Genomic DNA, 25,949 nt, shown 5'->3' with positions numbered 1-25,949 from the left:
TAGAAATGGAAATGAATCTGTTCTTATCCTCAATAAGATAGATTTTGTACTGCAAAGAAGTCAAATAGGAGACAGACTGCAAGTTCCAGGTGTCCCTCTCAGCTGGAGAATACAGCATCAAACCTGCAGAACATTTAGCTGGTCACTGAAGGTAGACAAAACCTCTCCAAACCACTAAGGTAAAATGTTTGGAGGAATTTATAGCATCTTTTGCAAAATGCAAAAACTTCTGAGCTGGAAAGCACCTTATGCCTACAAGGAAATACTAACTGGAAGTTTCAAACCTTCTTCATACTTCTAAATAGGTTTTTGAAGATATAAGACAGCAATGTTAATCCCACAAAAATATCTACAAACACCTTCAAGTCATCGTAGAGAAAATGCACTATCAACCTTTTCTTTCAAACTCTTTAATACTAAGAACTGTTGCTTAGAAAAATAGCATAAATGCAAAATTTGAGTTTAGAGAAATTCAATGTCAGCTTCACACCTGCTTTAAAACAAACAATTCAGTTCTTGGTTGGAGTACATCAGGATGAAGGGACCATATCTGTTATACAGCTGCTGCAGGTACTCCTTCTCCCATGAGAAAGCATATCACTACTTCAAAACTTGTAAGGAAGATGCTACTGCAAAGCAGAATTTTGCTCAACTAACATCAGGTAGGCTAATGATTGATTTCAGTATATATTTACCAGTTATTGCACTTAGAGCCTCCACTACAAAGCCTCATAGCTTTGGAGAGTACAGGTACTAATCATGGCTTCTCTCAGCTGAAGTACTAAAAAACAAGTTAATATGTACTTGAAATAAAATTGGCTGTGTTATCCATGATTTTTCATTATTCCAAGTTGGGAAAGAGTCAGAAGTTTCTTTCCCTATAGTAAAAGAAGTACTAGTACTCAGTCCCCCAAAACCTGGGAGCTTCTTCTAACAGGCTCAATGAAACCCATATAACAAAGTCAAGTCTGGTTTCGCCATACAAATGTAGGTATCCTCCATACAGCAGCATTTATTGTTTATATAAAAATAATAAAAAATAAATAAATAGATCACATTCTCTGTCCAAAACTTTACAAATATGTGGGTATTCTCTAAATTTTCCTTTGTCTGTACTAATTATAACTCACACACAGTTTTATTGTCTGTTTTTGATTATAGTACATATGAATATTTGTGTCATCTTTCAGCATTTTACAAATCATGCAACTTCAAAATAACAAATCCTATGCAGAGAAACCACAACTGCTTCAAAACTTAAATGCTCTGTGGTATTTACGTCCTTAAAATTCAGTCAAAAGACAACAACAAACTTTACTACTGTTTATTTTAACATTCTGTTTTTTCTTTATCCAAAGCTTTTACACTCCCACCTCAAAAGATAAGGTTAATAAAAAGACTTCAAGGCACTTAAGTACAATATACCAAACTTACCAGTACACCTTTTATCCACCCAAATTTAACTATCCCTTTGCTGTCAGGTGTGTAAGTTGCAGCAGCATCTCCAGCTGGTGTTCCTTCCTCCCCATTTGCATAGCCATCTTCAAAGGGTTCCTTAAATACATAAAACAAACATTTCCTCTTTTAAGAGCATAAAGAAGGAACACAATACTCAGATTTAAGGATAGTGTACTTGTGCAAGCACAAAAGTTAGAGTGACAGGGCATAAATCCCCATTTTACATTCTTTGGAACAGGCATGGAATAACTTACCAATTTTTTAAACAAATATACACCAAGGTATTCTGTATTAGGTATTCTGCCTCAGTTAGCGAAAACTGTTCACAATATAAAAAATATTTTTAAGAATCTGTTCTACAGCACCAAGAAGCTTACATCAATTACATCTATTGTTTGCTCTTTTTTTTTTTTTTTGCTATAAAATATATATATTTATAAATTCAAATGCATGTTAAGTTTTATTCCTTAATCTGAAAGTGTACTGTTGCAAGTTAATGCTTTCGTCCACAAGACTTCCTGTAGCCCAGGCTGAGCTGAACTGTAGCCCAGTTCATCAATTTTTTAGGACATAAATTATTGACTTTCCTGTAAGCCATTCTACTACTCATTGTAAGATGATACTGCTGGAAAGAAGGGTGGGAGAATGGTACTTCAGGAAAGAAGGAAGGAAGAAGGATCTGCTTGCAAATACTGTGCAGCTTAAAAGGGAAGGTTGAAAGACTGGAGGAACTTCAGCCCTGTGCACAAAGACCAATTTGAGGCTTCTATTTACTATTTAACTCTTAGACTTGCAATACATCACCTCAATTATTTGATGCCTGTATGTATTTATCTACATGTGCATATGCGCACACACATGGTAACCTTGCTCTTTAAGAGCCCTTTTTGTTTTGTTCAGCCAAACCAATAACGAAACATCTGAACAAAAGTATTTCCTGTGCTCACTGCAAGATCTCTTCAGAAAAGATTCTAGGCAAAATATGCTAGTAATCCAAGGCAACAAATATAAGAATGAATATACTAGGAGAAAAACTGATGAACATTCAGAGACTTCAACAAAACAGCTCACGCTGCTTTTGCGAGACAGCTTGCATCCCAATGAGGTAAAAGTAGAACTTATCTTCACTAAGACAAAGCAGACTGAACTCAGAATTACACTTTCAAGTATTCTTTGTACTGCAGGCACACAGGTTTTAGTAATGTGAGAAATGTTATTCTGTTCCTCCATAGTATATATTAATACCAAATACATAATCAGCACAGAGCCCGAGGAAGCATTTACACAACTATCACTTACGGAAGGTGTCAGCTATAGAGGCAAGCATACAGATTAAAAACAAACAAACAAAACCATATTATGTCAACCTTATCCAGAACTTTTTAAGCACAGGTTGATGTCTGTACTTCTCTCAAGTATTTTGTATCACATAATTCATACAAATAGGTGCATCTATAACACATCTGGAGATTCTATGTGGCGTAAGTCAGAAAGCCCAACAATTTTCATATTACTCTTACCAGGTAGGCTTTCTTGTCTCCAGGAAGAAGGAATTAAACAAATGCACACACTCCAGACAACAAAAAGGAAGATAAAAGGAATTACAAAGCTTGCTGAACTACAGATCTTCTGGATAGAAGAGATTTAAAGGCTGTGAAGTCAGGGGAGTTTTCCATAGTCTTTGACCAGATTAACCTATCTGCTTTGCTTGCATGGAAGCACTCAGATTCAAAACTAATCAAGTAAAAAACAGTGAGTGTGACCAGCTGGAGCAGGGAAAATTTAAAAAAAAAAAAAAAAAAAAAAGGTGATGACCAAGTTAGTGTTATCACACTGCAACATAAGATTTTACACTGAATGAATTCGAGAGTTCTAGCTATCCATATGCCAGAAAGGAGAATAACTTTTTCTTTCAATACAGCTACAAGCCACCCATTTTCTGAGCCTATGCTGACGTGTCTATGCCAAAGCTAAATGAAACTGAAGAATTCTTCATCAGGACTGTCACTCAGCACAGGCACGTATGACGATTACAATGGAGAGCAATCTGCATACTACTGCCCCACTCCAGAACTCTTCCACATTGCCTTTCTAGAGGTCCAAGGAAATATTAACAAAAAAACCTCAAAACTCCTTCTAAATATTAATAACAAGCATATAATCAAGGCAAATGTTTCCAGCACTCACCAGAAGCTTCTTTCTGCCAACCTCCTCCAAAAACAGGAAAGGAGAAAAGAACTTACACTAAAGCAAAACACAGGTTACAGCCATAAGCAGAAACTTACAAGCCAGACTTTTCTAAAATGAAGAATGCCTCTCACTTGCTGAGTTTTCACAGCAGAAAAGATTTCAACAGTAATTCAATGGAGCAACACAGCCTCCCACAGCTATGGGATGGCATAACCCTACGTTCCCATTGCCAGCTGTATGTTTGTGAACAAAGCAGCCCCCACCACAGCAGCTTTAAAAAAAAATAAAGTAAATGTTTTCCTGCACATTCTGCTTTTTAAGAGAAAGGTGACAGCATCCAAGTACTTAGTGCGGGAGACAATTACATAGTTCAGTGTATGACCACAGCTTATCAAGTAATAAAAGAACCTCCACTCACCATAAAACAACACATTTCACTGGAGTATTCAAACAAGTCTACCGGTTAGTCTGCCTTATTTTGAAGGAGATAATGGCTTGTAACTGATACTTATCATCTACCAGATCATTTCCAAGATACTCACACAACGAGTACAAGAAAGTTTTGTTCTGTATGCCTTGTCTCTCTACACTGCGCAATACTTCTTTGAAAAATATTTCAAAGCACACAGAAAACTTAATTAGCAGTAACCTTTCAGTTATCCTCAGTGCCAGCAGGTGCCCTAAAAACCACCAGCAAGAACACAGATATTATGAAGCATGGGCATAAAAGAATTCCAAGTTCAGCCTTTTTGTGCCAGATTAATAAAGCATCACCGTGGTCTCAGCTGTAAATAGAGCAGACAGTTTTGTTTTTCCATCGGTCATGAGGAAACAATACTTTTAATCGAGTCACTGAGTGGGGAAAAAAATTCACTAGTACTGATTTAAAAAACAGCAATACCTGTATAATGAGATCTTAATAATAAAAATAAACACTACAGTACTGTGGGTTGGGAGGTGCAGAAGAAAATGGGCAAGAAGAGAATGTTTTACCATTTCAAATCAGAAATGCCATTACTGATGCAGTTATCCACCGAAGTAGTCTTTTACCTAAGAAGCTTGAAGAACACTCACATTGTTCACCTACACTTAGAAAGGATAGATTTAAACATTGACAACTGTAAAACAGATAGGAACCTAGAAAGAAATAGCTGAATTCCATTCCTACACACATCTGCATTGCTATACCATAGTCCATTTAACAGTTCAAGATAATCTACTTCCACTCCAGTGTTGCTTCATAAGGATAACAATAGTCTATTTGTGACAACTATGAATGCCCACACACTTATAAGACGTGTATGAGGAATGAAAAACAACTTGACAGGCAGAAGAAGAGTTTTTTCACGTGCAGCATGTATACTGGTGTCCAGAAAACTTGTCAAAATAAAATAATAATAATAATTTTAAAAAATTGTTATTTTGTTTAATCAGAGTTCTCAAACAACTGATAATTGCTTAAATTTTACAGCTTGGTTTGTGGTGATCCTATCTAGATTCCCTTCTTCAAAGCGACATACTGAGGCTCTGCAGCCTACTGAATGAGGTGGTACCAGAAATGAACTCATTTGTTGTCACTTCAAGTAGAGTTGCACTGATGCCTCAAAAAGAGGTCAGGACAATTACTAAATCTGTCTTTTACAGTACATGCCTTTGTAAAAAAATTCCATTGAAAATTACTTATTTAGCCAATTGTTTCCTTTAACTGTTAATATTTCTTACAGTAGACTGTATTTTTGCATACTTTGAATGAAAACATCATGTCTACACTTATGTTGAAGTCAATGCAAAACATGCCTGCTAAACAATGGTCAATGGTTTTAAACATGCACCTTAAAGGACTGATTTCTCAGATTTTCAAGTGAGTTGCTCCTGGAAAGGAAGGGGCACTTTTAATGCAAGAACACCATCTATTGTTAACAGGCAGAAGATAATGGTGTTAATTTATTATACAAGGAAATTCAAACACAAAGGCTTTACGGATTCTTGATTTCTTACCAACTCAACTCTGCAGTTGCATACAGATAATGCTATGGCATAGATAGAACACAATTTTTTAATTTTTTTTTTCAGTTGACAAAGCTCAAAACAAAAGGGAAGAAGAATAATAACTATTTGTTATTGTTTTTCTAATTCAGGCATGCTTTTGCTGGAGTACAGACAAGAAGAAAATGAGAGATTGAGGAGTTGTCATGTAATCAGCAAAGTTACAAAATGTTCCTCTTTTAGGGAAAAAAAAAAAAAGTACTTCTTGAAGGAACAGACCTTCCATTTTCCCTTCTGGAATGAACTTTTAGATTCTTCCTCCCACATCACTTGTGATATTTCTGATGATCTGAATATAAAATTTAAGAAGCACAACATTTATATTATACATAGAATAGCTGCATGGAATAACTTGCTGACATAAATGTACAACTCAGATGCAAAGACAACTTCTGTACTAATATAGCTGCAAATATATGGAAGTGTGATACCACACCAGCAAAGAGTAAACTGGCTATTAAAACAATTTGTTTGCAGCATGCTAATGTTTGTGTAATACAGATCTGCAGTCAGTGCTAAAGGATCTTTGAAAAACTGTTTCCACATTTTAATGGTTTTATCTCCCTGGCTTACTCCAGTTTAAGAAACAAAGTACTGAGTTTCCTTTCCAAAACTTGTAAGTCTCCATTTAGCCACGTTAAATACATTATTATCTAGGGGAGGAAAAAGGAAAAAAAGAAAAAATTTTTTAAAAATGGATACATTGTATTCAAGTGCTTAAATATGTGAGTGGAAAAAAATAGTAAAAACCTGTTTAAACCTTTCACTTGATCTGGTGACTAATTTTCAAACAGTTCTTCAAACTACTACTGTTCAGAATGGTTTGGGTCCACTTGATAGTTTTGTTCTGGAAACTAACAACAAATCATAACAGATATGACATGATAAATAATACTAAATATTATTATTAAAACACTAAAACTGAATAAAATTTACAGTTCTGTCCGCTTTCATGTAATCTCTCTAATGGAAACAAAGTGTGCTGAAAAGAAGTATTGTAGATAATCACTGAAAAATATTTTGCTCTCTCACCACAGACTTAAGGTACAGTTGGTACTTGCATGGAGAGTATATTTTTATGCTCTTTGCCAATATGTTTCAGAAGCATGAATCCTAAAGTTTTGATAGAGTCTGCTATCACTTATGCCAAAACTAGTTTATCAAACCCTCCCTCCTATTAAGAATGCAGAGCTATACAGCATATATCAATATCAGGATTTGCTGCAGCAGCACTTCTTAATGCTTATCTTTACAGCTGTAACCTAGAAAAACGCCTGCGAATGCATTAAATGGCACCCAAAATTTACCCGCTGCAACAACAGATTGATTAACCAAAAGAAACATGATCTGCTCTTAAAGATTCACTAAATGAAATGTAAACAGATTCAACCATTGGATACTAGTTTCAATTAAAGGAAGTTGTTTTCAAGTTCGCAGCCAAGAGACCAAAAAACTTAAGTGCATTGGTTACATTACCCTCTCCACAATTACATATTTGAAATATAGCAGCAGATACTTTTGGCACTGACTTCCAAAGATTTTAAAAGAGATTGCAACAACAGAGTATTTTACTGTTATCTTAAGCTGAAATTAGCCTGTAGTACTTTGATTACAGTGGAGCAATTTTAAACACGGGAAAAATTTATAGTTACAATTAACAATCAGCTCAAGATTCAGCCAGCTTCACACCACTATCAGCTTGTATCTCACTGTCTTGCAACTCAATACTACTTTTACACAAACATTAAACAATATTGGAGCATATTTATTCATATCCTAATTTTCAGATCTTAAGAGTCATTCATACTTAAGTTTTTCTCAAAGGGATAGAATATTAGTTGATTTTCCTTCTAGCTCTCACCAGCAGTTGGAATTATTAACCTTGCAAGCAAGACTGTTAATGAAGAAATTTGTTCAAAACACCGATTTCAACTTAGGAGTAAATCACAGTGGTGGTACACTTACTAAAAGAAAGATAGGAATCTTATAAACTAAACTAACGCTCAAATCTTATCTGCATGCTCTCATCCTGATGGAGAATTTCAACCACCTAGATATCTGCTTGAAAAAAAAATAAACAAAATTATATATATATATTTTGTATATATATATAAGACCTCTGGAGTATTGATGAGACCTCTGGAGTATTCTGAGGAGTATTCTGAGGACCACTTCCAGGTCCAGGTATTGAACAGCCCAACCAGAGGTGACAACGTGACACACATTACTGGACCTGGGGCTCACCGATGCAGATGAGTTCATTCAAGAAGCCAAGACCCCAAGGCAGTCCAGGCTGTAGCGACTGTGCCCTGACTCAGTCTGTGATCAAGGAATACAGGCCCAGCAAAGAGCAGCACACAACCCTAACTTCAAGGGTTGTGTATTTAACAGACGCTTTTCTTTTTTTGCAAGAAAGTAACATAGTAAGTTATTTTATGATAAAAATCTGAAACCGATAAAAATAAGAGCATATGCTTCAAAATGTTAGAATAAATATATCAGAAAGGAAGCTCCTCTACTTATACACTTTATCTATATTATATATCTTATATGCAGCCCAAGATAATTCCTCTTCAATCAATGCAGCCTAGACAAATCAAAAGCTTGGACAAACATGATTTAAAACAAAGGTCTTACCGAAGGGAAAATTCAGGACAGAGGAAAAAGACAGAAAAATTTTGTAGGCAATTTGTAACACATTATTACAAATTACATTAATTATGTGATTTGTTACATAATAATTTACATTAATAATTTGTAATGTCAGATCAACACTTACATTAGAACACTACATCATATTCCAAGGTTGATTCCACTACTTCCATTACCTTCTCCCCCTTCTGCATTATTACAAGTTTTTGAAGTTTTAGCTCAAAAATCGAAGAAAAAGTCTCATTTCTTTCCTAAATATCAGATCCAAACAAGGACCCTCTCAAAGTAAAGAGTGCTCATCAGTGCATCTAGAAACAACGGTAGCACCAACAGTATTTAATGGTCATAATGTCAGCATAAGAAGATGACCTCTACCCCACAGTATATCTACAGTGCTCATATCCTGCACTCCCAGAAACATGGTAGACAAAGTCAGCCCTTCCTCTCACGGAAGAATTGACTCAGGCATTAAGAAAAACAACTTTCTGGCAAAGGAAGATTTAGAAAGTGTCTCCACTTCCAGTTAATGGGAATTTTATCATTAATGTCAAGTTACAAAACACAGAGGCATCACTCCCCACACAAACACTGTGGTGACCAATCTGCCCAGCCTGAAGAGGAAGAAATACATGTAGACTAACTCACAGATCAAGACTTGGTTTCCATGGATCACAGCAAGAGCTTCTATTACTGTATAAATATGACCAAACTTTTTTCTAATTTATATCAAATCTTACCCTTGCAGTTTTTACAAGTTTTAATAGCGGAGTGTCAGGGCCTTCTGGTGAAGAACAGAGTTGGAAGTGCGAACTCCTTTCCTGTCCCCTCCAGAATCATACTAGTTTCCTCGCTGCATCACTGAATTTGATTCTTTTCAAAAGAATCATTGTACAATGAATCACTATCAAAGTCATGCACTGTCTGTTGTATTCATTTGACATGAAAACAAAAATCATTCCCCAGGAAAACATATCAAGGTTCCAAACAAAAGCAGTTTTGACTTATCCGAATAAATAAATAGCCCTAATACATGTAACAGTTTAAGGTCCTTTTCAGACTTTTTTTTAATACAACTTTCTTCTTCTCCAAAATGAGGCAGATGCAGCATTAAATTACACAAGAGCCAAATCAAATCCTATTAGCAAGCCACTGGCATAGCAGTTTTGCATATTGAAGTACAGTCCAAATAACACAATGTTCTGTCCATAAATGCAAGTGAATTCCTATTTCAGTCTCACTCAAGAACTTGTTTTCAACAGAGCAAATTTCCAAGTCATTTTCTACACTCCATTCCTCCCTGTAAAAGGTTGATTTTTAGAATTCTTGCTCAAGAAATTGCTTTTCAATTGTCATCCATTTCTGACAAACAGAACACGATGCACTTCCCACTCAAGAGGTAGGGAATAAGGAGTAAGTGTAGAACAGCACACAGCTTCTAATTTTAAGTATGTTTCCAGGTAATGAACTTACATTTAACCCACTTCTTATAATAAATAGTCTCATGAAGTAATTGGGGAAAAAAAAATAAAATAAAAATAAAAATCAGTTAATCAGTGATTAAATTTTTAATGTCATACCACAAAATGACAGATGCAGCTTACTGCACAGTACCCTGAGCCACCACAGAGCACAGCTATTATCATAAAGCACAACATTTGTACTGGCATAGTGTTACATTCAAGTCAAAGCTGCCAAACTGCTTACAGCTTAAGAGCAAGATTACACAGGATAGTCTTAGGAGTTTCTCTGCCATATAAACTCCTTCAAGCAAGTTGAAACATTAACCTGGCACTGACTGCTTCTTCACAGCTGCAACAGATGTTGCTGTTTCCTTTGAATACAAAAGTTTGAATGATCTGAAATAGAAGCAGTTCATTTGAGGAAGTTAACAGGGGAAATGAAGACATTAGGTGAGCTTCCTTGTTAACGTGGCTGGATAGGACCATTTTCCTTTTATTTCTACTCACCACATCTGTGAGTAAATTCAACTTACTGTCCAGAGAAAATATGTTTGTTTTTTTTTTTTCGTTTGTTTGTTTTTAATGTAGAAAGAAAAAACCCACAAAACAATTCATTAAGATTATCAGAAATAATCAACATGCTGAAGTGAAGAAATAAATCAAAGATGTTCCACATGCTCAGGCTGCAAGAATTGGGTGATTTCCAAAATACTACAAGGCAAACAATTCAAGTCTACCAATAAGACATTTTTTAAATAGTTAGCAAGTGAACATACAGACAACATTACTGTTGTCAGTGTCAAAAAGAAGCAGGAGGAATGGGTTCGTGGTTGCTCAAATTATTAGAATACTGTACAGGACTTCAGGAAAATATCTGAAGGATGCAGCTAAAGATGTAGCACATTGGTTTGAATTACTCCAAGATAGTGATCTTGCCAACATCCTTCCCTGCATGAATACTCTTCAAAAATGAAAATCAAATGACATCTGATCAAATACAGTACCAAATCAAGGAGGAAGTTAATTTTGAAGATTCATATTCATTCTGCAGCATCTTCATTTTTACCCTGTTGTGATGGAGCTTATGCTGAAAGAAAAGCTATCCAGAGAGAAATCGGTACTAGTCTTTCACATTTTGGTCTTAAATGTCTTACTGATACAAATGATAAGAGAGCAAAGAACAGCTTATTAAAAATAATAATAATAAAGCTTTTCTGAACAAGTCTCCCCCCTTCTTTGTACCCCACTGTAAAATTACTGAGCCTTCTCTTCTGACACTAGTGCTCATGAGGCTCAGTATTGCAGAAGTCTCAAATAATGGGTGCACAAAATCCAAGAGACATGCAAGACAACCCACTGGGATGTGGAAGTTAGTATTTTTCTGTAATATCAATAAAGAGAATTGTAAAATTTTTGAAGCAGTGCTTATATTCATCTCATCCTTTTTTATATCCTATTTTTTGTTTATATTTTATTATGTATATTACACAGAAAAAGTACTACATTATATAACTTATAAATGAATTTAAAAAGCATTAGAACACCATTTTGCACAAAATTAGTAAAGCCTCATCCAAGCTAATGCACACAGAGTTCATTTTTCAAAAACTGTGAACAAGAACAGCTAGAAATGACAAGCTCCTAGGATGTCTAGATGTACAGTGACCAAGCTTATGACAACTTCCAGAGTTTTATTTTAGTAGAACTAAAGTTCAGAAAGAAATACAAGTACTGCCTACAAATATAAAGAAGAGCAAGAAAGATGAGAAACGATCTGACTTAAATCACAGTCTCATGAACTGTGAGGCCTCATGATTGACAGCAGCCTTCAAGCAAGGTGATGCAAGAAGAATACTACCTGCAGGAGCCAGCCTTAGAAAGAGGCAGAAAGGAGGAAGCAGCTTTCAGACCTCACATTACATCATCAGCTAACTGGATAACCTAGAATCATCTCTTAGTCTTCTAAACATCTTAAGAAACAAACGAAGAACTAGAAGTAAGGTGCAGCAGTCATTCACCACTTTCAAGAGAGTATACATTCTTTGTTAAGAAATTAGTGTCATATGCAATATTTCCACTGTACCCATCACTTTAAACTGCACGAGAAACTGCAACATTCTTTCAAGAAAATAAAAATTAAAGAAGACTGTTTAAAGAACTCATCATCCAACTTGATTAAAAAATTACAAACAAAATAATCAAACCTGTGATTTCAGATGATCCCTGCACCAAGACTACCACTAATGTTTTATTTACTTCTGTCTTCAAATTCAGAGGACAGATGTGTACCTTTCTGTGTAGAAGGCAGACAGGCACATTTTTGTTTTTAAATGAATGCTTTCCCCCTCACCCCTCCAGTTTAATCTGGACAGCAGGGGTAAAGTTCTTCCTCTGAGATCACCATCTTACAGCCTGTCAAGGGAACCAGCAAGCACATTCATTAAGTATTTAGTGAACAACGGAACAAAGCTACCAGTAGAGGGCTTGGTCTACATACCACTTATCACAGTTCTAAGTGGCTGAACAAAAGGCATATATTAAATCAGAATCATTCACAGACTGTGAAGTTTCTTGTTTCGAAAATAATCTCCCCAGTTAAGGCAACACCATACATTTCTGTATGGCAGCAGATAACTTAATCCAATTCTGGTTGCTTTAAAAGCATTTACCTTCTGGAACTGTAAGGCCTGTGACATTAAAGCACATTTACATTGTGGAAGACAAAGGCATATGGAATGTCTTTTACAAGCTCTAGTTTTACTTTACTGGGCAAAACATATTCCTAAACTCTAAGAAAAAGGAAAAAAAAAATAAAGGAAATTTAGGTCACTCCTCAATCTTCAGGTTACATCTGAAGGAGATCCTCTCAACAGGGTGGTGGACACCACTGCAAACACAATAAAAATACGCAGTGCACATAATGTTGTCTCCCTCCCCCTTCTTTGTTACTAATAGCTATCCTCACAGCTCTAAGTCTCTGGAGACTAATACTCCTGCATCACCTTATCTGAGATATTGGCAACTGCAACAGTATCATCAAACTCCCTCTACCTTTTCTCTGCAAGAGAGATTAACAAAAACCAAGCAGACAAACAACATACCAATTACCTTGGCTATTTGCAGCCAGCAGTAAGTGACAAGTCCATTACTTGGAGCTTAAAATAAGAGAAGATCGATACTATGCAATTCATCCTCTGAGTACTGAAGCATCACCCAGCTGCCTTGCCACAACCACTTTTAAAAACAATCCCTTTCTACCGTAAGAGTCTCATCTGGAATGGACCAAACAACATTTCAGGTGGTTGGTCTGACACCTATCCTATCTTCATAGTACAAACTCTTGCAAAAAGGTATTCCTTCTGCATGTGCATCTTCTTCAAACTGCATCCTTCCCAAGCTGGGCTATTCTGTGAGAACAGAATCAGAACAACCATTATACATATGATATTGTAAACAAAGCTATGAAAAAATACAAAATACATTCTTTAATGGGCACTAGCACCAGCACTGCAGAAACACTGCCTGTCAACATGCACTTCTGAAAAGCAAGAAAAGCATTGTGAAGACCCAGGGTCAGATGAAACAGCTAAATTCAAGCAGCAAGCAGTGCTGGTGCCTGTTTCTAGATCAGTCTTGATGCAAAGTAACAGCCAATCTTGGTACACTGGATTAAGAAGCTGTTCAAGGCAAAAATAAAAAATAAAATAAAAAAAAAATTTAAAAATAGATGACAGTTCCCTGATGAACAACAAACATTTCTGTGGGGGGAAAACGACAGATCTTAAGTTAGCATACATTGCATTCAGCAGTGCTAGGATGTTTGTACCAACTGCCCTGCTAACACTTTGACATACATGCAATGCAGCTTATGGTAGTACAAGAAAATCACTGTTGACAAGAGGGCTTAATTTCTCAAGTTCAGAAGAAGGAAAACACCAAGTTAAAAAAATAAAATAAAAATATCTTAGATACCTATCCATCCTGCAGAACAAATTAAAGACATTTTAGAAATTAGTAAGCAATGATTACAGTGTATCTGAGACCCTATCCAAAGCAGCCTATCAAGAACAATTTTTGCTATTCTTTATTTTAAATTTGAAGAAATTATGCTTATAGAAAGCACAGTTCCAGACTAAGTTATATTATGCACCGAAATGCCTTAATGGCATCATAAACAGCTTGCTGTGTTGCCGCAGTATAAACACATGGAATACCTGCCTGCCAAGCTTAGGATTGCGGGGTATGTCCTGCTTACAGAACAGTTATCCAACAGCCTTTCCCTTTCTGCTCCTCATCCCAGCATAGAGCTGAAGTCAGAAATACGAAAGAAGTTTGGTGTGTTTCCCATAGATCAAATGGCTTATTTATAAAGCCTCTAACCTCACAAAAATAACAGTGATTGGTCGATTCTGCTCTGTACTAACTCAAGAGTCAGACTAGCGGGCATCAGCCTTGAGTAGATCTAACAGGCGATTAAGCTGTTACTGTTAGTAAGCACTGTGCTATCTAATCAGAACTGCATCAGAGACAACTCCTTGCATCACCAAACAATCCCTCTATCAGAAGGGCGAGCTGTGTTTCCAGATAGCTGGAGAATCATCAGAAACAAAAACAACAGCACAAAGAAGGACAGATGCACTGAGCTGCCTAATGAGGGTCTGAAGCACCGGAGTCTTCAAAGACATTTTCTCATGGAATTCCACTGGCGGGGAGTGAAAGACGGGACGTAAAGAGCTCTGGAAACAGAACACGCCTCACTTCAATAGGATGTGGCCCACACGTTCCCTCATTCTAATCGACCAGCAGAAAAACCAACTGAGGTACGCACACAACGGAGCGCTGCCAGAACCCATGGGGCTGCAACAAAACGGGGCTGCAAGAAAACAGCGCTGCAATACTTTAGCGTTCCCTTCACAGCACGGCCCTGAGATTACCTCTCGTTAAATCCCGCAGCCTCCTCCTCCTCCTCCTCCTCCTCCTCCTGCAGCACCTCGGCGAGACGCGCTCCCCCTCCCTCCCCTCCCCGCCGCGATGCCCTGCAGAGCCCGCATACCCCGTTTGGCAGCGAACGGAAAACCGCTTCATCTGCGGAGCACGGCCCAAGGGCTGACGGCCGCAGCGCTCCGCCAGGCTCCGTCCCCCAGGCAAGGGGATGGACGGGAGGAGGCCCGCCGTCCCGGGGGCCCCGCTGCCCTGAGGGCCGCCCAGAGGCCCGCTCACCTTGTCCAGCTCGTCGTGCAGCTCGGCCAGGCTGGGCCGGATCAGCTTCTCGCCCAGGTCTGCGGCCGTGTGGCGGTAGTGGTCGATGCGGGGCACGGCGTCCATGGTGTTGTGTCCGAAGGTGCGCAGGTAGTAGGTATTGGTGTGGGTGTCATAGTAGTAGTGGTGGTGCCCGCCGGAGTGCAGGCTGCCCTCGCTCAGCACCGTGTCGCCGCCGTTCTGGAAGCTGACGTTGGCGCCCTCCGAGCAGCCGCCGGGCTCGCTGGGGCTCTCGTCGCCGGCCGACGGGTCGACGAAATTCACCCGAAAGCGGCCCTTGGCTTCCTCGCTGCCCTTCCCCGCCACATCGCCTTCTCCGTTGGCCCTGCGGGGCGCCTCGGCCACCAAGTCCACCTGGAAGCGGCTCTGGCTCGGCGTGGGTCCCAGCGGTCTGCCCAGCCCGTCGGCGCCCGCATCCTTCCCCTCGGAGCGCGGCTCTTCACCCACAGCCCCCGGCACCTTCAGTTCGCCGGGACCCGGCTCCCGTTGAGGAGGCTGCTGCTGCTGCTGCTGCTTTCCCTCCATGGCTGCTCCCTGCGCTGCCGAGCACTGCTCGCGACGGCGGCCCCGGCTGCTCTGAACGCCCCTCGCGGCGGCGGCTCCGCTGCTTTAAGCCGCCAACCAGCGCCCGGGGCTGCAGCGCGCCGCAGACAACGCAGCTCCGCGCCCCGCCCCTCCGCAGCGCCAGGTGATGATGCCGCCGCCGGTGTGGCCGCCGCCTCCGACCCCCGCCCGTTAGAGCCGCCTGACAGCGCCTCGCAGGGAGGAGCGGCCGCGCCGCCGGAGAAAGAAAGAAGGAAGGAAGGAAGCGGCGCTCTCCGCACCCCCCGCCCGCTCCACCTGACCCCCGCGGGGAGAGGAACTGGGACGCGGAACGGCCTGGCCGCGCCCCTCGCTTCCCCGCTCGCCAAGAGGCGGGATGCTGGGGACCGCCCCGCTCCTCAGGCTCCGCCCGTTGCCGGACAGGGCGGCGGCGGCACCGCGCGGAACCAAACGACTGCGGAGCCGCCGCATCCGCCCGCGGGGAGCGGCCCCGGGGCGGGGGGTTGGGGGGGCAGGGGGGAAAGCGCGGCGCCCCGGCGCCATATCTCGCGAGAGGAGCGCGGCTCCGGCACGGAGCCCCCGGGAGGAGGAGGCACCGCAGCCGCCGGCGTGGCCTTGTAAAGCCGCATCTCGAGCCTTCCGGGCACGTTATCGCTGCTCGGCCGCGGGTGTGGAGGGGTCCGTGTGTGTGCGGATAAGGATAAGGAAGCGCGGAGATAGCTGCGTGCCCGTGGGTCAGTGCGGAGCTGTGTGCCCACGAGTGTACCTCGGAGCAGGAGTGGGTGAGCACTGAGCTCCCCTGCCGGCCTCCAGATGTTTTCCGAGTGCGCTGTGGAGTGCTTGCTGTAAAACACACTGCTTAATTTGGTACCAGTAACGTCTCCTTCCTCTGCCCTGGGCTGCAAGTAACACAATCCCTCTGTGTCAGTGAAGATGCCTGCACAACCCATTAGGACGTGGGAAGTTAGTTCTAAGGCTTAAAGGGGACTTAAAGTGATGTGAAAACCTTCTGCTCCGCAGTATCAGATCAGACAATACACTGCCGTTATTCACTGCTGTCTGCTTTATACACGTGCAAGTCATAGCTCACAGGATGGGAGGAGAGTCAGGCAACAGTTATCTTCCCCCCCTCAAAAAAATAAGTTGGTATTAGAAATGAACGCATAAAGGAGATGGGGCACTGATCTTTTTCTCAGTGTTTCCGTTTCAAATATTTCTACAAGAGAACGAAAATCGTGTACTTATTTTTGTTTCTTTTTGAGAAATTCCTGGTACGTTCCAGAACTCCGGAGTGTGACAGGTTACAAAAGACAGGATTCAGGAAACAGTTGCACCGTATGAAGTATGAATGCGAAAATGCAGCTGGGAAGTGTAAGGTGAAACTGTAGAGAAATTTTGGCCTCTGACAGAAGGTGATGTCTTCAAAAGGAGTGGATAATAAAGAGATGTCAGAATAAAGGTTTTCAGCTCAGATCTAGAAGCCAGTTATGATTCTGTGGTTCAAACACCGCTTTAACAACTGGTGATATGCAAATAAAACCCAGCGTTTTCCATAAACAGGCATAAGGATCAGATGACTGTACCTGTGAAAAAACTGACCTGTTGTCAGGGGTTTGGAAGCAATAGAGATTTGGAAGTAGTTAACAGAAATCTGTCAGTTCTCCATACTAATAAGTAACAATAGGAAAGAGGAGGGAAATGTCTCCTGAATTCCTGTGTGCAAAGGAGTGTGGTAAGGTTACATCATGATAGTTTGCTATTTTAAAATCAAGCAATATTTCATGTGTGTGGCTAGATGGGTACTGATTACACTTGCAAGGCCTACCACCTGTTTAATGTCAGTTCCCGTTCTGTCCTTATGTTTGTACAGCAGTGCTCAAACATTCTGCCTGCCCTGCAGTTCTGCATTCCCAGAGTTAGTGCAGGCCCCAGTTGTACTGAGGGAAGCCACAGCCCTGCCTGAAAATAGTGGGTGGATGCAGATGGAGCCCTGGTAAAGTAAGCTTGAAGAAGGGTGTTCTTAGAAGCAGGAAGAGGTAACTGGATGAGAGGGATACACTGATGGGAAGAAGACAGGGCACAGAAAAGTCCTGAGAGGAGTCCTACTTTCTAGTAGTAAAATACTAAGGGTGTGTGAATCCAAATGGGGGAGGTCCTCATGGGAATGACAGGAAGTGACAGGTTATATCATCCTTATCGCAAGTATGCCCACTAGGGCTGCACACATCATTAGTCCTTATCACAAGGGGAAGGGCCTAAGGCGTCACAACCCGAAGCCCACATACGTCTAATACAACAGTTCTTACCAAGTGATGTGATAAACAGGATCATAGAACTGAGTTGGAAGAAATCATTAAAGGCCATCTAGTCCAACTCCCCTGCAGTGATCAGGGACACCTACAGCTACATCAGGGAGCTCAGAGTCACATCCAGCCGGACCTTGAATGTCTCCAGGGACAGGACATCCGTCACATCTCTGGGCAAGCTGTTCCTGTGCCTCAGTACTTCTACTCTTAAAACAAACAAACAAACAAAAAAAACACAAAAAAACTTTTCATATCCAGTCTAAATCTCCCCTCCTTTAGTTTAAACCATTTCCCCCTGTCGTATCACAGCCCTACTAAGGAGTCTGTCCCCTTCTTTCTTACAGTCCTCCTTTAGGTACTGAAAGGCTGCTATTAGATCACCAGGAGCCTTCCCTGCTCCAGGCTAAACAACCGCAGCTCTCAGCCTTTTCTCATGGGAGAGGCATTCTATCCCTTGGGTCATGTTTCTGGCCCTTTCCTGGACGTGATCCAACAGGTCTCTCCTCTGCATGGGACTGCACACCTGGACCCAGTGCTCCAGCTGAGGCCCCACCAGTACCAATTAGAGGTGCAGGATCACCCCCCTCACCCTGCTGGCCATACTTTCTTGCTGCAGCCCAGGATACTGTGTGCTTTCTGGGCCACGAGGGCACATTGCTAGCTCATGTCCAGCTGCTGTCTCCCAGTCCCCCAAGTCCTGTTTGTCAGGGTGGTGCTCAATCCTTTCATCCCTGAGCTTGTGCTGATTGTGAGAGTTGCCTGGTGCAATACCTTGTGCTTGACTTTGTCAAGCCTCCTGGGCCCACTGCTCAATCCTGTCTGTATGGCATCCCATCTCTCAGGTGTGAAGGCTGACTTGGGAACACTACTGCAGTCCTCACAAAATACAGGAATACAATAGAAGACCCAAGGATAGGAGGGAGATCTATAAGTAAAATACAGTCCTTCTGGAAATGAAAGCATGAAAGAGATTAAGAAATACCACTGTATGGGAAACAAACAAGCAAAGAGGTTGTCTTCACATAAAGGTCTTGGGTACTCTTTTGACATTGAAGGACATCAGAAGTGCTTGTTAGCATGACCATCATCATTACTGAAAGTAATCTAACATCTATATGAACCTGAACATAAGAAAATCGAAGCTGAACATCTGTGCTGGGTCTGGCAAAGAGCTCATTTAGTCCAGTAACCAGACAGAAGCAGTTAGCTGCCAGGGAAAGGCTGTCTAAGGGCAGTGCAAGCACAGGTATTGCAGGTACTTTCTTAGCCTCAAAGATGCTGCGGCTATGGCACTAGACAAGCCAGAGGTGCCTTCTCTTCCACGGAGCTGTTTTCCTCCTGATGTTAAGCAAATGTCAATCTTTTGCAACATCCTGTGACATGGATTTCTATGTGTAAACAACCCTTTTTTGGCCTGGGATCTGCCATTTGACAGCTTCACTGGGTACTTGTATAGGTGGTAAATATACAGATGATAGCACAGATGGTAACAAATGTACAGAGGTTCTAAGCGAGAGAGAAACTCACCAGTGGTGATGCCTTCGCTGAGGAAGCTGGGGCGGTCTTCACTGCAGAGCGATGTCCAAGAGATGCTGCCTCAGTGAGGGTCAGCCCTTAAATGAGGTCTCAGAGGAGGTGGAGTCAAGCTCCACCCCTTCCGGGAGCACAGCTACATTACTCTCACCTGTGCTCCCGCAGCTGACCCAACACTTGCCTCAGCTGATTAATCAGTGGTTCAGGCTGTGATTACCAATCTCCCATACAGTACTCCATAGTGTTTTCCTGATACCCAGTACAAAACACTGGAAAAAAATGCAACCTCTTTGTGGCCGTTTGGTGGTTCTACCTGGTCCTTTCTGAGATGCACGCAGTGTCCCAGCTTGTTAGTCCACTGTGGATCTCTTTTCATTTTGCAAACAGACCACTTAGTCCTATTCTCTTTCCTACCTTGAAGTAGCTAGGTATCAAAACACTTACCAAACCTCTTATTTCAAGATTCCTTAGTTTCTCTAAGAGCTCTTGACTGGAGATCTTCTCGAAAATGTTCCAGAAAACTACAATGAATAGTCTTGAATAAACTTTACCTAGATGCTTGTGAAAGTGAGCAGTATACTCCTGAAGTATGAGTTTTGAAGTATGAGCTTTGAGTTCTTTAGCAGGCTCCCAAACTCCTACAAGTAGCATTACAAAAAGGAAGATACAGGACGCCTCAAAAACTGTATTTACCTGCAGAGCCACTGATTCCGTGCTTTGTTATAATTTCTCATGACTTGTCTGCTAACAGTACCACCAGGCTTACAAGCCTATATATCCACAGATCTCCCCTCAAAATGTTAAAATTAGGTATCATATTTCCAAAGTGCATGACTTCAGGCCCAAGGTTGTTTTCAATATACTGTGCATCAGAATTAGTTTCATCCATTCAGCAGCTTCATCCCTGAGCTCCTCCAGAGCTGAGGGCTGAATGCCAGCGCCTCATTGCTGTTCAGGCAAATCCCTGCTTCATGCCTTGAAAAGAAGGGTTCCAGTGGGGGAATCTTCCTCACCTCTTCCACAGTGCAAACAGGTGATCATTCATGCTGCCTGCCTGATACAACTCTATCTTTGAGTACTCTTTAATCATCAAGGCCTAGACTCTAAACAGACCTGCTGTTCTAATTGTGTGTGAGATGGTATCTTACTGTCTTATTTTCCTGCAAATTCTGTTTGGCTTGTTATCTCAAGCTCATAATGCTTTGTCTTTGTTTTATCCCTCTCTCAATATATTTGGATACAACTTCAGCTTTTCAGAGGATGAGTTCTAGTGACTTGCCTTTTTTCAGCAGTCTAATGCCTGTTTCCAGTATTTCTCATGTAATGGATCAGTGGTATAGATCTCCTCTCTCTAATACAGTGTATTTTGGCAATCACTAGCTATGAGAACCAATCACATTTAGGTCTCCTCTCCAGCCTGGTCTTTTACATGCTTCCTCATCATGTTGTTTTCCATTGAGTACAGATCAGAGTATTTGGGGACTTGGTGCATACTTTTGAGATTTATTTTTTTCTTCCCAACAAGGACATAAATTCAAGGAAACCTATAGTCACTGTTGGCAATACAGTTCTTGAACATCAAAACTCTGAAACATGTCCTGTTTGCTCCTTGAAATGTTGCTTTCCCTCTTTTATACTACCAGCTTAATTGCTCCTTGATATGCTCATGGCTAACATCTAAAAATGTTTCTTCATCATAATTTTCTGTTACTTTTTCCCCAGTCAATGCATGGTGTGATTCTTCTCTTTTTATTCTCTGTTTCTTGTATCTTCTCCTCTTCCTACTTTTCTGCTTCCATCACAAGTAGAGGCACACTTAGTATTGGCACTGTACTAACATGGTGTTTATTTGGTCCTTTATAATGATTGTGTGCATTAAACCAAATGAGTGTTTGAAGTAATTTCTCAGAAATCTGGATGAAATCCTACAATGTCGTGTGGCAACTAACCTCTTTTTGTATTATATTAATCCTAGCTTACAAAAATAAATAAATAAATAAATAAAATAAAAGAAAGGAAGGAAAGGAAATTGCAGTAACACATCTGAAAAGCTGCCAGACAAATCCTATGATTAAGCTGCTAAGAAATAAAACCCTTGTATGCCAGCCAGATGAGGCAGTGAAACATTGGGTTTCAGACACCTTTCTTGTTCTATCCATGCATTTCATAGAACGGCCTGGCTTGAAAAGGACCACAATGATCATCCAGTTCCAACCCCCCTGCTATGTGCAGGGTCACAACCACTGGACCAGGCTGCTCAGAGCCACATCCAGCCTGGCCTTGAATGCCTCCAGGGATGGGGCATCCACAACCATCTTCGGCAACCTGTTCCAGTACATCTCCACCCTCTGAGTGAAAAACTTCCTCCTATTACCCAACGCAAACTGCCCCTGTATTAGTTTTAAATCATCCTCCTTGTCCTATCACCAGCTCTCATTGTAAACAGTTGTCACCCCTCCTGTTTATACACTCCCTTCACAGAATCAGAATTGCTCAGATTGGAAAAGACCTCAAAGATCATCAAGTCCAAACACAACCTATCCATACTATCCTAACAGCCCTCTGCTAAATCATGTCTCGGAGCACCACATCCAAACAGTTTTTAAACACATTCAGGGATTGTGACTCAACCACCTCCCTGGGGAGCCTATTCCAGTGCTTAACAACCCTTTCTGTAAAGAAGTTTTTCCTGATATCCAACCTAAACCTCCCCTGATGCAACTTGAGGCCATTTCCCCTCATCCTGTCACCAATGAGCAGAGACCAGCTCCACTCTCACTATAAGCACCTGTCAGATACTGGAAGAGAGCAATAAGGTCTTCCCTCAGTCTCCTCTTCCCCAGACTAAACAGCCCCAGCTCCTTCACCCTCTCCTCATAGGGCATATTCTTCAAGCCCTTCACAAGCTTGTTACCCTTCTTTGGACCTGCTCCAGCACCTCCACGTCCTTTTTGTAGTAAGGTGTCCGAAACTGAACACAGTACTGCAGGTCAGGCCTGTTGTGGTTTTCTCATTTTCTTGTCAGTAATCCACATCATCATGTAAAACAATGTGAGTTGAAGAGTTAGTGTTCTGGTTCTATGAACTGCCTTTTATGGGCTTTTTGGGTCTTTGAATGGGAGGGAAGGTGTGGCATTCCCAGCAGACATACTGCGCAGAGGAGGAAAGATGAAGCTCCTGGCAGGACACCAGCCATGGTGTCTCACACTCGCTGTCTTGGTTTGCCACAGAGAAAAGTGTGTGGTTCCCCTGCAGTCAAATAGTGCAAGACTACTTCATCTACTGTCCTCTCTCTCATTTTCTCTCTCATTCTGTTTGATTTTGTTATATTTAGTAAATTACTGTTCCTTCTCAGATCGTTGACATTGGTTTTTTTGTTAGACTCATCTGCTGTCTTCTTACAACTCCCCCCGTCCCCATGTTCCAGAGTGCATGGCCCACCTCAAGGCTAGCCACCCTCAAAAAAAAAAAAAAAAAAAAAAAAAAAGCCTACCAAAAAGGCTTTTTGTCCCTTGTCATGGACTCAGATAACCCCATGACAGGCAGGATGACTTCCCTAGTCCCGCTCACCACACCATTCCTGATACAAGCCAGGATGACATTGGCTTTCTTGGCCACCTGGGCACACTGCTGGCTCATATTCAGCTGACTGTCCATCAGCACACTAAGGTCCCTTTCCATCAGCCAGCTGTCCAGCCACTCCTCCCGAAGCCCATAGGATCTCCTGGGGTTGTTATGACCAAAATGCAGAACCACACTTGGGCTTATTGAAACTCATACAGTTTACCTTGTCCCATCGATCCTGTCTATCCAGGTCCCTCTGTAGTGTGTTACTACCCTCTGGCAAATCAACACTCCATTCTAACACGATGTCATCTTCAAACTTACTGAGGGTGCACTCAATCCCCTCATTGAGATCATTAATGAAGATGTTAAATAGAAGTGGTCCCAGTAATGAGCCCTGGGTGACACCACTCATGACCAGCCACCTACTGGATTTAACTCCACTGACCACAGCTCTTCAGGCTGAGCCATCCATGCAGTGTTTCACCCACATACGCCTATCCAAACTGTGGGCAGCCAGCTTCTCCACCAGGGTGTTGTGGGGGACAGTGTCAAAGGCTTTACTGAAGTCCAGGTAGACCATATTGGCAGCCTTACCTTCATCCACTAAGCATCCATCTGGCATCATATTTGCCCATCTTCCGTCCACCGGGGCATCCCTGGAGAGCCAGGACTGCCAGAGAACGCTGGAGAGTGGCTTGGCAACCACATCCACCATCATTTGCTTAGGAGTGAGGTGGTGCGTGTACTTCACATCCATCCAGAAATTGAGAGTTTTATAAGATGTAGCATTTTCTCAGTTACTGGTTGAAGGACTTTAGAACTTGCCCCTGTCCCAAGTTTGTGAGCTTTCGCAACTAGTTTTAGTATACTAGTTTAAACATCTGGGTGCCTAAGAGATATTTCTTCCCATGCCCTTATCAGTTTTGTCAAGACCATCAGCCAACAGTCCCACAGCCTCTAGAAACTGCTGCCAAGGTCTACATTTGAAAAAACAAGATTAAATGTCTGGGCTTTAATTACAACCTATCATTCCAGAGCATGAAATGCTTAACTCATTTTTTGCCTGGCCCTTGAAAATTTTGGTGTGTATTTATAGTGTCTATGCATTTGGAAAAGGAAATGTGTCAGACTGGAAATAGAGCTTACTATATTAAACTGCTGTGGTTATAGGAAGTTCAGTCTCAGAGTGACCTGGAAATACATATACATGAGCATACTGCAACTATTCTGCAATGTAAATATATAAGCAAACAGAGAGGCTGCTATGTTCAGCCTGCTGTACCTTCAGCATGGTGCTCTTCCTTTATCTTCTTTCATTTTGTGCATAGTTTTAGTCATTTTTGTGTATGTGAGTCTCTAAGGAAACTGCTAATAGGCAAAGATGCAAGGAAACACCAAGTGTGTGATGAAACATGGACAGCCTGAGTACTCAGTAACTGCTCACTCCAGTCCCTAGAGTACTAATTCTAAGTCCAAACCATGCATGCAGATTGCAATGAAGTAGTTCAGGGTAGACCCCTCACAGTCTTTCTCACCAGAAATCCTTCTCTTTCATCACTCTCTGAGCCAGGATCCTGTTTTGATATTTCTTTCCTCACACTTCTGCATGAAGTGAGTCCATTTTACATGATCCAGTTCCTTTCTAAATTCATCTCTCTGATCTTGAGTACAAACATCTTGTAGCAATTAGACCAATCAATACAGTGGGAAAGGCGTTACAACAAAAATGTGATGACAAAAAGACAGACGCAATAGAGAAATGCTATAAAGGAAGGGAAGAAGATTGCTCACCCATATCAGAAGATTCTAGGTTCACAGAGGAAAGCTTCACCAAGGAGGGATCTCCAACCAGAGATCCTTCCCCAGTGGCAGTCAGCCCTTAAATGAGGTCTAAGTGAGGGGCAGCCAGGCTTCACCCCTTCCGATCGCATAGGTGAATTTCCTTCCCCTGTAGTTCCAGGACTGACCCTGTCCTTTCCCCAGGTGCTCAATCAGTGGTTCAGGACATGACTCAGCAGTTCCCATACACATCTCAAACATCAAACTGGGAATGACTCAAAATATAGACGAGATAGCCAGAAAACACGAATGATGAACTCCTTTATCCTTTAGGAGTGATACACTCCTCTAGAAGTCTAAGCGATTCTTGAATTCCCCTTTCAAAGTGTTTTTGTTGTTGTTTTTTTTTCTCCCTCAGTTATTTTATCTTCTTGAAGCTAAGTAACTTCTCTATCTTTGTATTCCATTCATTATCTTCTCAAATGGACATCTGTTGGAGTAGGTGTCCACTACTTAGAAAAGCCTAAGGGACTGGTTTGGCCTGCTGCCCACTAGGGCCCACAAACAAAATGCCTGTATTTCCAGAAGCTCAGGCCAGTTAACCACATTCTATTCATGCAATTAATTTTCATTTGGTATTATTGCAGTCTATTAATTTATGTTCTATAAGCCCTTATTACCAAAACAGAGTGGAAATTACCAATCATTAATGCTACAGCTATCCAATTTGCTTTTTTCACTTTGCCTACTTCGTTCATTGTTCAGAAAACAGTTTTTATCCTGCCTTACCAAAATACATTTAAAAGCTTCCTCAGTTATTCTCTTCATAAACCATCTAACATTTCCAAGTATCGTGACACTGTTTGTACATTACTGTGGTTGGTAAAATTAGAGGTGAAAAAAAAATAAGAAATAAAATGTTAAATAAGTAAATGATGCTTTTTGTGTGTGTGCATGCTTTTTTCTTCTTTGTCAAGCATTTTTATAATTTCTTCTCATTACTTCTCAACAATTGGATAAATGACCAACCCATGTCACTCCTTTCTACTTACTTCTGTATTTCCTTTGTTAAGAATATTGTCGGATGAAAAAATGAGGCAAACAAATTATTTAAATTCTGATCAGTTGTTTAGATGAAGAACATCTGGATGATTGC

The 25,949-nt window shown here is 41.3% G+C and overlaps 1 protein-coding gene across 3 annotated transcripts in view; it reads right to left on the bottom strand.

Annotated features, from left to right (window-relative positions):
- The window catches only part of SLC12A2 (solute carrier family 12 member 2), a 49,234-nt gene extending 33,305 nt beyond the window's left edge, over positions 1-15,929 (bottom strand). Inside the window, exons 1-2 of one of the 3 annotated variants that reach the window (XM_015849663.2) lie at positions 15,027-15,929; positions 1,435-1,554 (exon numbers count right to left, since the gene is read on the bottom strand). In XM_015849663.2, coding sequence (XP_015705149.1) covers positions 1,435-1,554; positions 15,027-15,590 — 684 coding nt within the window. In that variant the 5' untranslated portion in view covers positions 15,591-15,929. The remainder of the gene's footprint in view (positions 1-1,434; positions 1,555-15,026) is intronic. The other 2 variants (XM_015849664.2, XM_015849662.2) reach the window with 2 other exon arrangements.
- Between the last annotated feature and the right edge of the window lie 10,020 nt (positions 15,930-25,949).

This window comes from Coturnix japonica, chromosome Z, assembly GCF_001577835.2.
Source record: "Coturnix japonica isolate 7356 chromosome Z, Coturnix japonica 2.1, whole genome shotgun sequence".
Taxonomy (NCBI): domain Eukaryota; kingdom Metazoa; phylum Chordata; class Aves; order Galliformes; family Phasianidae; genus Coturnix; species Coturnix japonica.
This window is presented reverse-complemented; position numbering and strand designations above follow the sequence as displayed.